General features: G+C 35.1%; 1 protein-coding gene across 1 annotated transcript; it reads right to left on the reverse strand.

The window, feature by feature from the left end:
- Positions 1-1700: 1700 nt before the first annotated feature.
- Positions 1701-17793, reverse strand: LOC123665045 (DNA-binding protein RFXANK). The gene is made up of 8 exons (XM_045599398.1): positions 17606-17793; positions 9321-9626; positions 7234-7360; positions 5943-6033; positions 4303-4451; positions 2956-3094; positions 2390-2510; positions 1701-1827 (listed from the first exon to the last, which is right to left on the reverse strand). The coding sequence occupies exons 1-8, from the start codon at positions 17791-17793 to the stop codon at positions 1701-1703; spliced, it is 1248 nt and encodes a 415-aa protein (XP_045455354.1).
- Positions 17794-18292: the final 499 nt, after the last annotated feature.

Here is an 18292-nt window from a genome sequence, read left to right on the forward strand (position 1 = left end):
AAGATGTCAAAATGGTTTATTTTTATACACTCGGCGTTACAAATTTATAACCACGACAATAATTTATAATTTTTTATTTGATTTAGGTGAAAAAGTTATTTTATCTTGCACTTAAGAATAACGAAACCACATACACCTACACACTTACACTTCAGCCTATTGCAGTCCACTGCTAGACATAGGCCTCTACAAGTTCGCGCCAATAATGGCGTTAACTCATGTGTGTTGCCCACAGTCCCCACGCTGGGCAGGCGGGTTGGTGACCGCAGGGCTGGCTTTGTCGCACCGAAGACGCTGCTGCCCGTCTTCGACCTGTGTATTTCAAAAGCCAGCAGTGGGATGGTTAGCCCGCCATCGGTCGGCCTTTTAAGTTCCAAGGTGGTAGTGGAACTGTGTTATCCCTTAGTCGCCTCTTACGACACCCACGGGAAGAGAGGGGGAAAACCACATACGCCGTCGATAATGATATCTCCAGCTTTTGACAATGTTTAGTTTTTAATGCTCCAAGAGCAATCAATGTAGAAAATATATAAATATCAGTGACGTCATAAGCGCCCAACCATCTTGTTTAAATTTTAAATTGACAGTGTCGGTAATTATAAAAGTGCATAATTATATTCATTGACCAACAATTGCCATAAAAAAAAAACATGAAAGTTTTTAACTTATAATATTTTTTCAAACTTACAAAACTATTTTCATGTATTTCAAAATAAAATAAAATTTAGAATATTTAAGTCTTATTCATCAATAGGACAGAACACATCTCTACGACTTATTATTTACTTCGTTATTTATTTAAAGTTTTGCGCTGACGGAAAAATTTTGCGCTGAGTACATTGGCATCGAAAAGGTTAAAAAATGTTAAACACAAGCCTTGTTCGTGTGACTTTGTCTGAATTACATGTTATATTTATAATTTTAACTTTATGTGTAAAGGAGAAATCACCTATCTGCTGTACGTTCTGCTTATTGCTGTATTCTTAAAAACAAAATCATTTTGTATTAAATAACAACATCCCATTTTTGTGTGAGATAATTTCTAAGAAATATAACTTTTTTTTTATGTCACAAGGTCGGCAAACAAGCGTACGGCTCACCTAATGTTAAGAGATTACCGTAGCTTATAAACGCCTGCAACACCAGAAGCATCGCAAGCGCGTTGCCGACCCAATCCCCAATCCCCCCCAGGAGCTCTGGTCACCTTACTCACCAGCAGGAACACAATACTGCTTGAAAACAGTATTATCTAGCTGTGATCTTCTGTAAGGTCGAGGTACTACCCCAGTCGGGCTGCTCCATACTTTGAGCAGGAAATTCCTGCTATGCCCTACCTCAGTTACTTATATAATATAGAAAGTTTAAAGAATTGAACATATTACGCACAGTATTATTTTCGATTTCACATTTGAACGTAGTAAGTATAATAAATACAGATTAAAAATCGTTGCAATGATAAATAACAAAAAAAAAAAACGAGTGTGCTTTAGACCACACGACGAAGTAAAACTTCTTTAGTTCCTACGGTGATACACGAATCGTAACTTCCTCTCTTTCTATCTTCACTAACTTATATCTCCCTCTTAACTTCCATTCGACTCACCAGCTCACATTTTCGTAACGCTCTCGTTACGCATTCACCAGCTCCCTAAGTCAAGCGTGCGTAAAAAAGTTTTACTTCAAAAATAAAAAATGAAACATTACTTAATACTAAGCAAGGTGTGAACGCTCGATATCTTCTTGGTGAGACGCGTGAAGTTGGCGACGATCTTCTCGCGGTGGAACTGAGAGTCAACGAGCCGGAGAACTGACTCCCTTCGACGACCGCTGAGTGGAAACAATCAGGTTATCAATTCATAATATTTATTTAGGGACCACCGGTATATTTTCATTGGAAACATGTGCAGGCTACATTCAATTAAACTTTAAATTACAGCGCGCAGCGCTTTAAGGTAGAAACTAGAAGTAGAAGAACAAATAAATATCGATTAAAAATAATAATATAATAACTAAATACTATAAAATAAATTCCGGAATTTCAAAAAACGGTTGTATGTATTTAGCGTTTTTTTTTTCTGGAAACTTCAATGACTATTACTATGAAATATTTGCGAATAGAAATAAATAAATAAAAAAGATTTTTTTTCTGAGAATCTTCAGAGAAAAATCTGTTCAACCGTGTATACTATATGTAGGTTTCAATATAGACAAGGGTCTACACAGATCAAAACCCAAGAAATATGTGAATTTCTAAACTTTCACGATAACTGAACACTTTTGTATTATCGATCTGCACTTATCACGATTATTATTTTGAAACTTCCAAAAGTAAGATATATATAAAATAAGAAAAGATCTTTAAAACGATACATAGAGGTGCAGAACTCACTGTCTGTCCTTCAACAGTCGCGCGGCGGCTGCCAAGCTCAGCCCCGCGCGGTCAGTTGCATCCACATCACTACCGCGGCGGACCAACTCCTCTATGATATCTGTTTTAGCGCCTTGACACACTATCAAATACAAGTAACAAGCATATACAATTTCTCGGCACACTGACACCAGGAACTGGTAAAGTATCTACTAGTAGCCAGAGCTCCTTTCAAGGGTAGGTGGCAGGGCTGGCAGCGCATTTCCGATGTTTCTGGTTTACCATACCGCTAACTTACTCACTAAAAGACCACAACTCACTCGACTCACTCACTCACTAACTTACTCACTAAAAGACCACAACTCACTCGACACTCGAGAAGTTAAGGGCAGTGTTATTTGACTGTAATTTTTTGTAACGTTAAGTCACTCTCTCCTGAGGGGCTGCTCAGTAATATGGAAAGTTGGAAAGCTTTATGCGTTTTATAGCCTACAAGTTAGGAAAATGTTTGCTACATCAGCTGGTCTACTGCGAATATATAATTATTTTACAAAAGAGGTTAAGAATATAAATATGGCTCAAATTACCTGCTCGCATGAGAGGAGTCCACGAGTTGCTGTCCCTCACACTGACATCACCGCCTTTCCCAAAAACATATTTGACCACTTCAAGCCGGCACGAGTCGACAGCGTAGTGCTCCACGCGGAGTTGGTTGAGGTCACGAGCCTGCTCTAGTTACAAATTTAAAAATATATAATATTGAAGTTTTTAAAGCTTGTTCTATTTCCTGTTAAATTTCATCACTATCTATTTTAATACGTTATTTAATTTTAAATCTTGAAGTAATATAAGCTTTTTAGCCCGTTGGCGTAGTTTGTAATAGTTCTGCTTTCTGCTCCGGGTGTTATGGGTTTGATTCCCGCCCGAGTCTGATCATAATATTTGTATATAATTTCAAAGTATATTTATTATAAAAAAAATAGGTGCCAGCTGCTACCAACTGAGGACCTTTATCTAGAAGATAAGCTGCTCTAGATTTCAGCAAAAAAATTTGTTATTTTCGCGAATTAAGAGAACTTATTGATATTTATAAAGAAATAACAATGTCTAGTTATTTCAACACAAGGGTGATAAAAAAATATATTCCATTCCAAGACCGGTATTACAGAGGCGTGATCGCCTTTTTATTACATTACCAATAACAATCTCGGGGCGAAAAGAAATCAAAAATGACAAACTAATACCATGTTTCTTATTTTATTTACTCGAGGGTAAAGTTGTCCAACTTCAACTGCTTAAGGCTGCGAAGGCATCAAGTGTGCCAGATTGGTTAAGATTTACGATCACATTTTGCATTTATAAATTGTTGCGTGATGTTTAATATCCTCCTTTATGTCTTGAATATTTTGTGGGAAGATCACACGATTTAGGTATTTAACTTAAGTTTACAGTTCAGACTTTTCTACAATCTTGCGATGTCAGTTGACTGTGTATTAAATTCATATTTTTCACATCCAGTAATATTATATAACATTTAATCATCTATGTTTAAATATTTTCGTATCAAATTTCAAGCGGCTTTCTTACTAACCATAAAAATATTATTATTATATTTAACATAAACATCTTGAAATGAAATCCTGCTGTTCACCTCCTGTGTGTTAAAATGTCATAAAAATAACTGTTCTTATTTGTGAATTCATAAACTTATACATTGAAAAATATAGTGAAATTACCTGTATGAGATTTCACGTAAACGAAATCTAGTTTTTAGATAGATAGTATTTATTACCTAAATTACATTTAAGCTAGTAAATAAGAAAAAAAGTAGAGAGTCCTCTATGGCCATAACGTCTACATCGTGTAACAAAGTAACAAGAGTCTCAAAATGGCCGTGGCGGTACATCTCGATTTAAATTATGAAAAATAAAGACCTGGAAGTTGGCTCCTCTCTCCAACAGTAGATCTGCAACAGCTGTATGTCCGGAGAGCACGGCAAGGTGCAGCGGGGTTTGTCCCGTCGAGGATGGCTGTTCGATGTCCGCGTTGGACGACAGTAAGAATCGCACCATATTTAAGTCACCTATTACAACAAAACGACGTATAAGTAACGAATTTCAACTAGGTAATGCCTAGTCTTTTTTTACATATCTAGGTTAACAAATGTACGGCTTACATGATGATAAGCGATTATCGTAGCCTATAGACTCCTGCAATTCCAGAAGCATCGCAAGCGCATTGCCGACCCTAATCCCCCCAGGAGCTCTGGTCACCTCAATCACCACAGGAACATAACGCTACTTGAAAGCAATATTATGTAGCTATGATATTATTCGTGGTCGAAGTACTGCTCCAGTCGGGTTGCTCCACATTTTGAGCAGGATATTTCCTGCTGTACCCTACCTCAATTGAAAGTCATGAATTTTGTGATGCTATGTCATATGGTGTGCTAGACTATAGGAAATTATAATGTATTAAAGTGGATTACTGTCTGTCACTGTAAAATATATATGTTGTACTAAATAGGCTATTTAAAAAAACTTTAAAAAAACGTAAAATTTAACTAAAAAGAAAACCTTTAATTTAGCGTTTTGTAAATTGTATTGAAGAGCGTAATTAATGCAAAGAAGGCATTACTCTACAACCCTATTTTTGGCTTAAATGTCATTGCAGGTCGTTCTAGTTCTTCTTCCTCTTTTTCTCTATCTTTAGCTTTTAGCTGTAGTGATTAATGATCTTGACGAAGCAAAAACTTAAATCCATTCTCCAAGTAACACAACTACTGCACAGTTAACTATATTTTATCGTCTCGTTACTCAGCGAAATTGTTTCATAGAGCGCTTTACTTGACCAAAGTAATTGTGAACATATGTGTACTGAAACGTGTGTCAAGGATTCTACATTTCAGTCCTGTACAGTATGTGTCGGTCTGACTCTAGTTTTGAATGTAGTGTATAGTTTTGGATTTTTAAACCTACGAAAATTCAGATTCAGACAATTTTATCATCCGCATAGTAAAAATTATGTCTATGATTGAAAGTTTGATCGGTCTTCAATTATTTACAAACCAAAATTAAGTCCTTTTTAGAAATAATTACTGCATATTTCGCTTCAGTGCTTTTACTTTTAAGGATTTAGCTGCATCGCTTTGGAAAATTAAATATATTTTTGTCAAATTCATATTTACACATCTCTTACACTTATTTTATTTATGTCTTTAATTACCAATAAGGACTTAGGCTAAAATTAAGCTAGCATTTTAGCTTGAATTTACTGATAATTCAATTGATCATTGTTAGTTCACTTTTAAAACCTAACCTCAAATAAATTGAAATAAATTAAGGATGTCATAAATTCAATGTTTAGTCAATTGTATTTTAAGCAAAAAAAAAAGAACTACAGTGAATGCAGTGACTTTATCTCACTCCTTTGTTACATAACTTTTTGTGTCTCAATATTAAAGAAATTATTTATAACCATTATTTTCTTAACACAAAACATATTTTAGCATATAACGTACATAATTTAACTTATGACATTACAAACTTATGTAAGTAATTAGAAGGAAGCCCACCTTTTCTCGTTGCGGTGGCGAGCGGCGTGTACCCGTTGTGACCGTTGATGATTGAGACAAGTGCCGGCCGCTCTTCCAGCATCTGTTGCACCTGGATATAATTAACTCAATTACACTTTTGATTACTTCTCGGCAAGCTAGTGTGTGCGGCGTAGTAACAAAACATGCTTACAAGTTGTGATTCATGCGGAGATAACCAAGAAAATGTGTGCTAAAACTTACCAAGGCGGTAGATATACAAAATTGTTTCTTATCCAAAATAGTGTTTGTGAGAAAAATAATAATTGGAACGAAGTTCCTTACGGCAGACTGGGCGACCAAACTGAAAAAAATGGTTTTGAATATCATATCAAAAATTGACCGCTCCAGCGGGGTTCGAACCCGCGTCTCCGACTGACCGTGTCGGTGCTCTAGCCAATTAATCTATGGAACGATGTACCCGCTAGATCGAAATTTTTGATATGATAATTTTTATATTCGGTTTAAGCGAACCGTGGCGCCGTCTATGGTGAGCTCTTAACAGAAACCCGTAACTATTTAAAGTTTCATATTACAATGAAAATCTTTGACAGGAGACGACACCATGCTATTTTTAATATGTTCGATTTTATTTTTGTGTTACCCACACATTAGGAATTCTAAACATTTTTGAATATCATATCAAAAATTGACCGCTCCAGCGGGGTTCGAACCCGCGTCTCCAACTGATCGTGCCGGCGCTCTAGCCAATTAAGCTATGGAACGATGTACCCGCTAGATCGAAATTTTCAACAACAACGAACAAAATTAAACAAAAACTAAATTAAAAAAATAATCAAGAACTAGAAAATATATAAAGAATTCAACATTTTTTTTTTCAAATTGTGTTGCTTCTATACTATCGGAAGGAACTTCGTTCCTACCTGGTGTCCCATGACACCACATAATTTTTTATTATTAAGTTGAATGTCGAAGGACGAAGAGCAATCGGTAGACCAAAATAGCGATGGATGGATTGTGTGAGTGGGGATATGAGAAAGAGAGGAGTAAGCGCTAAAGTGACGAATAATAGAGAGGAATGGAAGAGAAAAACATATTGTGCTGACCCTACATAAGTGGGATAAGGGCAGGGGGATGATGATGATGATATTCAGTAAGGTTGAGGAATTTCCCCAGAAGGGCTGCTCCAAATATTGAACACGATATTTCCTGCCATGCTCTACTTCAATGAATTTTACAACATTTTTTAATGTGCACGCCGTAAGTCTCGCCATTTCATAATAGTCAACGATAGTAAGGTAATAAAACCAGCCTGTTTAAGATATCCACATTGCACGGCCATACAGAAGCACACGATGGATGTACCGTCCGAGTCGGTGCTGGTCCACGTGTCTTCTGACCACTGCGACTCCAACCACTGGCGATGATTTGACCGACCACTGTTCGAATAAAAAATATACATTTGTAATTTTTTGTCAGCGGCAGTAAACTATACCAATCACCATTAACAGAACATTAACATTAAATTGATAGTTAAAATAATATTATAGCATTTAAAATAATTGTGTTTGCTCGCAAACGAAAAAAAAACCGACTTCAATTACATCGACGAGTAATACAATGTAGATCGACGAAAAAATAGTCAAGTAACTACGCGTTATCAAAGATTACTCAAAAAGTAGTTATTAGATTTCGATAAAATTTATATGTAACCACATGATAAATATCAGCTTTTGATTAAATTAAAAATTATCAAAATCGGTACACCCAGTAAAAAGTTATTGCGAATTTTCGAGAGTTTCCCTCGATTTCTCTGGGATTCCATCATCAGATCCTGGTTTCCTTATCATGGTACCAAACTAGGGATATTCCCTTTCCAACAAAAAAATAATTATCAAAATCGGTATACCCAGTAAAAAGTTATTGCGGATTTTCAACAGCTTCCCTCGATTTCTCTGGAATCTCATCATCAGATCCTGGTTTCCTTATCATGGTACTAAATTCGGGATATCTCCTTTCCAACAAAAAAAGAATTATCAAAATCGGTACATTCAGTAGAAAGTTATGCGGTATAATACAACGTAGGTCGACGAAAAAAGCGTCAAGTAAAAACGCATTTTTAGATATAACTCGAAAAGTAGTTGTTAGATCTGAAATAAATTTAAATGAGACCAATTGGCACATACCACCTTTCGATTAAAAAAAAAATTGTCGAAATCGGTCCACACGGTCAAAAGTTCTGATGTAACATACATAAAAAAAATACAGTCGAATTGAGAACCTCCTCCTTTTTTAGAAGTCGGTTAAAAAGTAAATATTATGCCTATCAACAATGGCATTGCGTGGTTTTTTCCGCTTGAGACCCACCGAAAGTTTACTGACCTTACCAAATTTTTTTTTTACCAAAGTAGTTTAATAGTTATATTTTTTATTCACTGATTTTAAAAAGGAGGAGGCTCTCAATTCGACTGCATTTTTATGTATATTACATCCCGGACGCGCTGTAGAATGATTTCTTTCACAGTTGAAAAAATCGTGGTGTTTTTCCTTATTTGGCGACTAAGGCAATATTCGAAGTTGCAGCTTGTGATTAATTAATATTAAAGAAGATGTCGTTTATTCCTACTTATGAACTTGATTAAACAGCTGATCGCTGGGTACAATTTTTAAGAAGTAAATAACGAATTATTAATTTAAACAAAAAACTTTCATAATCTAACACAATAATAAATTAATACAAAAAAATTACATAAATTTACAATGCATCATTTAAATTAAATATTTTCAATTCGAAATGGAAGAAAGTTTTAAAGAGTTATTTTTCCAAGGACTTCTTGAAGTCAACTTGACCGTAAAATAATTTCATATTATAAAAATTTGCAAAGTACATAATTTTCTTTAAGAAACTTTTACAAGTACAGTTGATTTTTTGATTTACCATTCACGGCAGTTCATCGTGAATATACAAATTTGAATTTATCATATTGAAAAAGTTAGCAAGAAACTCGTCTTCAGCTCGACGATATTCAAAGAACTATTAAATGACATACGAATATATCTTTATATACATTTTAGGCATTTGCATGATTTATGTCGTAATGCTTCGTAATCAGTTCATTGTAATATGCACAACATTGTAAAATAAAAAGAAATAAATAAAGTTTGTACTCATGTTAGGTTACATATTTCGCGGTGTTAACGATTTTATTTTCGCGAATGGCCATAATATCAATGTTTTCATTCGACCTTGACCTCCACTCCGCCCGATCGGAGACTAATGGACCATCGTGATTTATTACTTCCAACGATCCAATTACATCAGGATCGATCACAGTTATTGAAATAACGCTACAATGAACAAATATCTGGTTCTCAAAGTCATTATCGAGAAGCTGTTACCTTTTCTCGATCAAATTCCCTTCAAAGATTTGGTGAGACAATGGCTGTTTTTCACAGTCCATTGTCTGTGAAGGAACGGCTTCGACTCTGTTATCGACTCCACTTGAGTTATTTTCTTTACTTTGTTCGCGATCTGATTCAATAATTTCTTTGAGAGCTTCGTAAACCTTCTCTTTGTCCCCGTAATGTTTGACAGCTCTCTCGGTTAAATCTCTTAGGGCCGTTGATTTGATTATGATTTTAAATCGGAATCTGTGCGGATGACTCGGCGCGAGGTTGGCGATTGTTTTTGCGGACTTTCCGCCGCTGTAAAGAAAATATTATTTACAATACAATGTCCTTCAAGTTTAACCTTTGAGGTAAGCCTTGAACATAAAAATATAATTTAATTTATGATTTGTCTTTAATGGAACATAAAAAATATTCAATAAGTACAGTAAAAATAAATAAGAACTTAAAAATATTTTTTAGTTTATTTGTTGTTATTTAGATTGAAGTCAACTTAAATTTAATCAGCGTGTGATGAAATGTGCCGCATCTGGATATCTAAATTCTTCAATAAAAGGTTGGGCGCCAGTTTTGAAACACATTATATAATTTTTGTCCAATAAGCCAGCTATTTTTAATTCACAGTAATAAAGCGGAGTATTAAGATATACAGAGAGAGAGCCTTTCTTATGTTAAAAATATTAATATACTTTCATTTGAATCAAATGTATGCCTTTTAAAATTAACCAAACCTTTATAGTAATAAATAATATTAAAAAAAATCGCAACAATCAAACCCAAGCAGCTGTTCTTTAAAAATCTCTATACCCATAGTAATTGGTTTATGTCTGTACATAGGAGACATTTGAGACAAATATGTATGAAGGTTCTTTATTGGGACAGTAGACCAAATATGTTTAATTTAATTTTTGTCTATCTATGCATAATAATATCTATGAATAATAATGGTATATTCCATGCGGTTTTCGCAGTTGTATTGCTGAAGATCTAGCTTAATAGCGGGTGTTTCATTTTAATTCATCACTTAGAACCTGAGATATTAACAATATTATTTTTTTTTTGTAAGAAGGAACAGCATGTGTTGGGTAGCCAGTTAATTCAATAATATTGCTTTACACGTTGGCAGGAACGTTTCCTTTGCCCATTTCCAGACAGTTCTACAGACTGCGTGTTTATTGAGCACACAGTGTGTAACGAGATGAATGGTAATTGGTATTGTGGTACTGCTTTTGGTACTGAGATACTATTAGCCAACTTCACGACAAGGAAGAGGTTCTTAATTTGATTTTATTTTTTTGTATGCTATCTAAAAACTTTTTACTAGGCTTTTGATAATTCTTTTTATATCCGAAAGCTTGTCATGCTTTTTATATCCGAAAGCTTGTCATGTGATTCTATTTAGAGAGATAAGAAGCAGTTTATAAGTGGTCCCGAATACAATTCAAATATAATTGACTTTGACTGTTGGTGATGATGATGACGATGATGATGGTCTAATTGTATTGTTTGTCGATTCAAATTTGTCAGTATTTTTGTTTGAAAAACAACACAATTATTTTGAAGAAGCCTGTGTATTAAGTTTCTAGTACAAGATTTTAGAATCACAACTGGAACTGACGGCTTTATGTGCTCTTCGAGGCACGCTGAGGAGACAGACTTTCATACCAAAAAACAATATTCGTGCACATACAAATATCCGTTCCAAGCGGGAATCGAACCCACAAACCGTCGGTGTTTTAGGCGCCTATACGTACCACTACACCAGAGAAGTTGCTAGTAGTCTTGGATGTATCGAATTAATACTCATTTTGCAGCGCACTGTTTCACCTCTTTGCATTTCCACTTCCGTAAGCACGCTTTAATTTTACTATTATGCTAGATAAGTGCTGAAATTAAACATTAAATGCATTCCTCGGATTATTGCCACAATGTGTTTCCATAATTAAATTTTACTTTATACATCCTTATTAAAGGTTCTATCTAGCGTGTTCCTTAATAGTGTTCGTTCTGTGAATACACCGAGTGCGGCACGAGTACTATTTATAATTTTTAGGATATAATAAAAATAATTATCTCATATATTTAAATTAGTTTAGGAAATCCTCTTAGTTTTGAGTTAATTTTTTTTTTGTTTGAAGCGAGAAGGTTAGGATCGAAATCTCAAATATTAACTTTCGCAATTTTTTAATTTTCCATAATTTAATTTACAATAAAACGAAACGTATTTGAACAAAACAGTATTTATGCCTCATGAAAGTAAAATATTCGGTAAGGTGTTATACAACTGGGTCAGCAAACAATCGTACGGTCCGTCTGATAGTAAGCGATTACCGTAGGTTTTAACACCAGAATTATCGCAAGCGCGTTGCCGACCCTACCCGACCCAGGAGCTCTGGTCTCCTTACTCACCATAAGAATACAACACTGCTTGAAATTACTATTTAGCTGTGATCTTCTGTAAGGTCAAGGTACTTCTCCAGTTGGGCTGCTCCAGACCCTGACCATCGTCTGAGGAAGTATCTCAAGCTTATCGAAGATCACAATGACATATTATCTATCATAAAAATATTTTTAGTGCAACAATAATAAAACCGAAGAAGAAGTACGCGAGAGTTTCTTAAAATTTTTAATATTTCTGTTATGAAAAAATACAAAACAGGGCTATCTTAACAAAGCTAAAAATAGCGTATTTATTATCATCAGATATTAAATCTAAAATCCAACGCAAATAATTTCATTTTTCAAAACGTGACATTCAGAAAGCTTTCAAAACAGGCATTGTGAGCCGAGGACAGCGGCGTGCGTGGAGCTGACAGATGAAGGAACCTTGCTCCTTAGTTCGGAATAACTGCAAAAATTACAAAAACCAGAGCAATGTGAGCATTACGTGAACGAAATTCAAAACATTGGATTATTTTATTTGTTTGAGACTTTATTGTTCAACTAGCTGTGCCCTGCGATTTTACTCGCGTTATTTCAAGAAAAAAATAGACCAATTGCCTTCCTCGGTAAATGAGCTAGGATAAAAAAATATATTTTATTATTATACTAGCTGTGCCCGCGGCTTCGCCCGCGTTGCAATCGTTTTCCCGGCAAACTTCCAGTGAAACTCGTATCAAAATCGGCTTAGCCGTTCCGTAAACCTTCCTCTTGAAGCCCTCTCACCATTGGTGGGAAACCGCATGAAAATCCGAAGGCACAATTTAGTATAATTTAATAGTTATTTTTATATAATCTCTCTATACACCACATTTTTAGTTTTATTTTCAGGCTGCAGTATAAATAACCTATCAGGCGAACTTGTAGCTGCTGTATATGTTTCATACAAACTATCATCATCCCAATTAAACCCCCTTAGCGGTGGAATATCGCAAAATCCGTTCTTAGCGGATGTTTACTAACTATAATCTACCTCCCTGCCAAATTTCATCTTTGTCCATCTTGGATGGATGGACCATCCATCATGGTTTTTGAGTTCTCGTGATGAGTGAATCTTTCTCTCTTATATATATATATAGATTACGATGTATTTTTGGACACTTTCTCACCATCTATTTGCACACATTTTAAATTTCAACTCTCTTACTTCAAAAACATAGGACTTTCATACAAACTTCCAACCCCCGTTTTATCCCTTTAGGAGTCGAGTTTCGTAAAATACGTTCTCAGGGGATGTCTACGCCCTATAAAGAACCTACTTAACAAATTTCAAGTTTGTAACTGTTATAGTTTCGGAGATTTCGTGATGAGTGAGTCAACCTACCATCCCCCGTTTTAACTCCAAAAGGGGGTTGATTTCTAAAGATACATTATTTGGACACCTTCTAACTATCTATAGAGCATACATTTTAAATTTCAAGTCTCTTACTTCTAAAACATAGGACTTTCATACAAACTTGCAACCCCCGTTTTACCCCCTTAGGGGTGGAGTTTCGTAAAATCCGTTCTTAGCGGATGTCTACGTCCTATAAGGAGTCTACCTGCCAAATTTCAAGTTTGTAGGTGTTATAGTTTCGGAGATTTCGTGATGAGTGAGTGAACTTTCGCTTTTATATATATTATAGATTATAACCAGTGGTTTCTGAGATTAGCGCTTTTGAATGAAAAAAAAAACAATGAAAAAAAACTTTTCAGTTTTAAATATTATAATTTTAAATTACAATTACATTGTAGAAAAATCGAAAATTCTAGCTTCACAAAGTGTAAAGGCAAGTTATCACAAAATAGTCTCTTACAGACAACCTTTGACGGTAAAAATAATCATCTTTTTTTAAAAATAATTTTTTTTTGGTTGCTTATTTTTTCTTCACTAGTGAAGCTAAACAAATATATAACATTTTTTTCGTGTAATATTTTTCTTTCGATCTTAAGCCGGTCATCATCATCTCGTCGTCTATTGCAGACGATTTAGACAGTGTCAGAAAGACACTGTGATGCCTAGGACACTCTTCAGGAAAACGCAGATTTGCCTAAGCTCTGCGCCACAATCTCGACCTCACTGGCTAGGCCCACAGGAACAACGAGTCGATACGCGGGGAGCCAGTTCGGCTGCAGGAGTCTTTCGCATTTTAGAGCTATGCCACGAATGCTTGACGATCTTTAGTCGGTATAAAAGTAAATAAACGTGTAACTCATACTGGACATCGGTAAATCTCTATATCAGAGTCTAATAACAAATTGAGTTCTCGGACGCCAGTAGTTGTGTTTTTTTTTTCATTTCATCAAAAAATTTTAAAGTTATATTTAATTAACTAATGATATCCTATATGGATAATTGGTATAATAAAGATTAAGAATATATATTAGGCCAATCTTTCCCATGATATAAATTTTCTTATATGTCTGTGTGTCATTTGTATTGGCCATACAAGTGTTTGCCGTGGTCTGGGTGTTTGTGCAGTCCTTGTGGGTCTCCCCACCCTGCCTCGGAGAGCACATGAAGTTGTCGGTGCCGTTTGTTATCATATACACCTGATAGCGATCGTTACTCATAGTAGGGAATATATCCGCCAACCCGCATTGGAGCAGCGTGATGGATTAAGCTCTGATCCTTCTCCTACATGGGGAAGGAGGCCTATGCCCAGTAGTGGGATATTACAGGCTGAAGCGTAGGTTGTACGCATCAGCACACGATAAGCAGTGTCATGTGTTATGCAGTGATTGTTCGAGATTAGTCAACTAATTAATGTACATCGATCGTCTCGTCATTCTCAGCTGTCGGTGACGTCGTTATTAATACAGCGATTTTCATTTAGTAATTTGTTTATTATAACTCGTATTTCGGTAAATTTACAATTAGTTTAGGTTGATTGCTTTTGGCTTAATTTATGTTTTGCGGTTATATGCATATATTTTTTAAATGATTTTATTATTAAATATTTTGAAATATATTGTAACCATTTTGAAAATTATCTAAGCTAATATTATAAAGAGGTAAAGTTTCTAACTTCGTTTGTTTGTAGGGGATATTCTTTTATTTTTATTTTTTATTCATTTTTATTGACACAACAACAGCATAATATACAACATATCGCAAAATCTTACATCTAATAACAAAAACATATTTTTATTGACACGCCAACAGCATAACATACAACATATTGCAAAATCTTACATCTAATAACAAAAACATACACAGTGTGCATCCAAATTAAAGGTGCGTACAGCACTCAAAAATTCTTCGCAAATAGTGATCCGATCACGAAAATTCTTTCACTAACAGAAGGCTACACTATTCAGAAGTGACATAGGATAGATAAATATGGTCTAGAAGTATGGATTTTGTGAAAAATCTTAAATATAAAATTCTCCTGTCACAATAACAATACTCCTCCGAAACGACCGGACTGTTTTTTTATGAAATTTTGTGCGCATATCAGGTAGGTCTGAGAATTGGCTAACATCTATTTTTCATACAGCTAAGTTATAAGGAAGGGGGGGATAAGAGGGTTAATAACATATATGGCAAAACTACGTTTGCGAGATCAGCTAGTTAGTAATAATTGTGTTTCCTCGCGAACGAAAAAAAAAAAGACTTCAATCATATCGAACAATAATACAACAGGTTACAGACGAAAAAATAATTAAGTAAATATGAATTATTAGAGATTACTCAAAAAATCAAAAAACACTCGTCAGATCCTAATAAAATTTAAATGGAACCACATGACAAGCATCAATCAACGAAATCGCAAAATCGGCATATCTAGTAAGAATTTATGAGGTAGCAAACAATAAAAAAATACAGTCGAATAACCTCCTTCTTTTTTGAACTTGGTTAAAATGCGTTGTAGTGAGTGTTGTTCTGTAACGATAATTAGTTATGTTCAAGATATTTGTTGTTTGACTCAAGCGAGGTAAAAATTTGTTTTATTGACGTGCGTTTTACGATAATGGCACTTCAGGCCAGCTGTCCTTAGACTGCCTAGAAAAACTAGGACATGGTCCGACAGCTGAAGATTTATTCTGTTATAAATATAGGTACATATATATTTTTAAGTAAAACTTCTTTACGCATACTTTACTTGTGCGTAAGCTGATTAATGCGTGACGAGAGCGTTACGAAAGGTGTGATCGGGCGAGGCAAACGCAAGAGAGAGAGGTCCGAGCACACATTCTCATTCTCTCTTTCTCACATAAATAGTTATGTTTTGTATATCTAAGACACAATGCAGGCCTACTGTGCAGAAGTTTTATTTGTTTGTAAAATAAATTAGTACTACCCACCTCGTTGCTTACTAATTTGCTTCATCGTTAAAGGCCGTGGAGGTAGTATTTCAGTAACACGGTTAATTTAATCTCACTGACGTTACAATACAAATGTTTTACAACCCTACGTTCAACTCCTGACGTTATAACAATGCAATCTCGATTCACTGAAAGCCAAACATAATTCGGACGGTTAAATTAATTGTAAATAGTTGCCAAAGGCTCAGGAATCGGGAACGAGGGTGGAGCCGTTTTTGCTTAAATAGTAATAAGTAGGTATATTGTTTTATTATTTATAACAACCGCCCTGGTGTACTGGTGCTTGTTGGTGCATAACTACCGACGGTTTACTTCGATTCCCGCTCGGGATGGATATTTGTTTGGTGCAATTATTTGTTTCCAATTTGCATGTCTGTCCGAATGAGTCTCTTCACCGTGCCTCGGAGTCACGGTTGTTATCATAAATACCCAATAGCGATCGTTATTCATAGGGAATATATCCGTCAACCAGCATTGGAGCAGCGTGGTGGATGAAGCTCTGATCCTTCTCCTACATGGGGAAGGAGGCCTATGCCCAGTAGTGGGATAATACAGGCTGAAGCGTAACTCTATGTTTAGATACATTTTGTTTTTCTAGCTCGAAATAAACCGCCAAGCAGTATGAAATATAGGAACTAAAAAGGTTTTGATTATGGATATCCAACAGGAAGTCTTAAAAAATATGGAAAAAATGAGATATAGTATTAGCGGAAAAACTATTTTTAGACTTATTTCAAATAGTTTTTATTATCCCTAAGTTAGCATTAACATTTTGATTAGCCCGATGACGCAGCTTGTAGTGACTACTTACTACACCGGGTGTTGTGCGTTCGATTCCCGCCCCGAGTCTGGGTGGCGGGGTGTAATATATATATTTATATATATTTTTGTGTTTATCGAAAATTAAAATGCATCAATACTTATTAGTCGGCTGTTACGTTTCCTTATTAAGCATTAAATTGCTTACATTAGTAACAGACGACCGTGTATGTTATAAGATATTTATTTATTGAACGGATTAGTTAAAAATTACTATTTAACAAATACTATAGAGCTAGTACTTAATATGTCGGGCAGCTCTCGTGAAGGAGTGTTTAACAAGTAAGCCTCAATTGGGCGTTGCTGTCCATAAATCTGTTGCAGTCTTATCATGAAGTAGCAAAACACGGGGGTTGTTGAACTTGCTTATTTATTATGGGTATTTAGATTGCCAAGTGATCTGGTATTTTAGTGACAGTCTTGTAATTCATATTACTGGTTCACATTAAAATCACAAATTAATTTATTCAAGTTGACTTCAAGCGCACTTTTAAATCCTCATTTTACAAATTTTAATTACTATAATGATGGACTCGGAAACTACTGGACTCGTTTTAAGAATTACTTAACCTGAGTTGTCGTGTTACGTAATCACTGAATGACATAAGGCTGTATCTTAACGGAAGAAAAAAACGGCTTAAATCGTGTGATCAACGTCGTACGATCGACATGTTTGATATGTTTGGTATGTTTAAGAAGTAAAACAAGACCTGTAAACAACGACCCATGGAGGAATTTTTTCTTTCTTCTCCACTTTAAACAACAACTGGTCGTCAAGGAAGCTGAATGGGCCCGCTGAGAAGTTCAGAGTGACGTCACGGCTGCTTCTCTTCTCAACTTCTGGCGGTTGCGGTTTCCATGCTTTTATTTTCGTAATAAGGTAATCTTGGAGCAGCATCATTTTAGCTGTAAAAAAAATTTGCTTCACGTAATAATAATAGTACATTTTAAGCCGAAGCAAAAAAAAATCGATCAATAAAATTTGTAAGATGAAAATAATTTTACCGAATTAAAAAAAAAAACAAAAAAAGAAAGTGGGGTGTCCTCAATTAAATTGTATTTTTTGTCTGTGTAATTTTGTACTTTGTGTTGAACGAACACGAGATTGAAATACTTTTATTTACTTAATTTAAAATCTTTAATCGTTTAATCAAGCCGATCAAGTTATTTAATTTCCTTGTTTATCTACAAAAGTAAATCTCGCGATAAGCTTTTATATAATACTAGCTGTGCCCGCGGCTTCGTCCGCGTGGAACACTGAATCTACATGTTCAACGTGATTTTATAATTGGCATAACTTTTTTTATTTGTAAACTTCTTGACATGAAACAAACATTAAATGTTAAGCTAAGTAGGATAAGCCTAATTACGGTGTTTGGTGTCTAAAAAATGTCATA

This window comes from Melitaea cinxia, chromosome 23 (genome assembly GCF_905220565.1).
Source record: "Melitaea cinxia chromosome 23, ilMelCinx1.1, whole genome shotgun sequence".
NCBI classification, from domain to species: Eukaryota; Metazoa; Arthropoda; class Insecta; order Lepidoptera; family Nymphalidae; genus Melitaea; species Melitaea cinxia.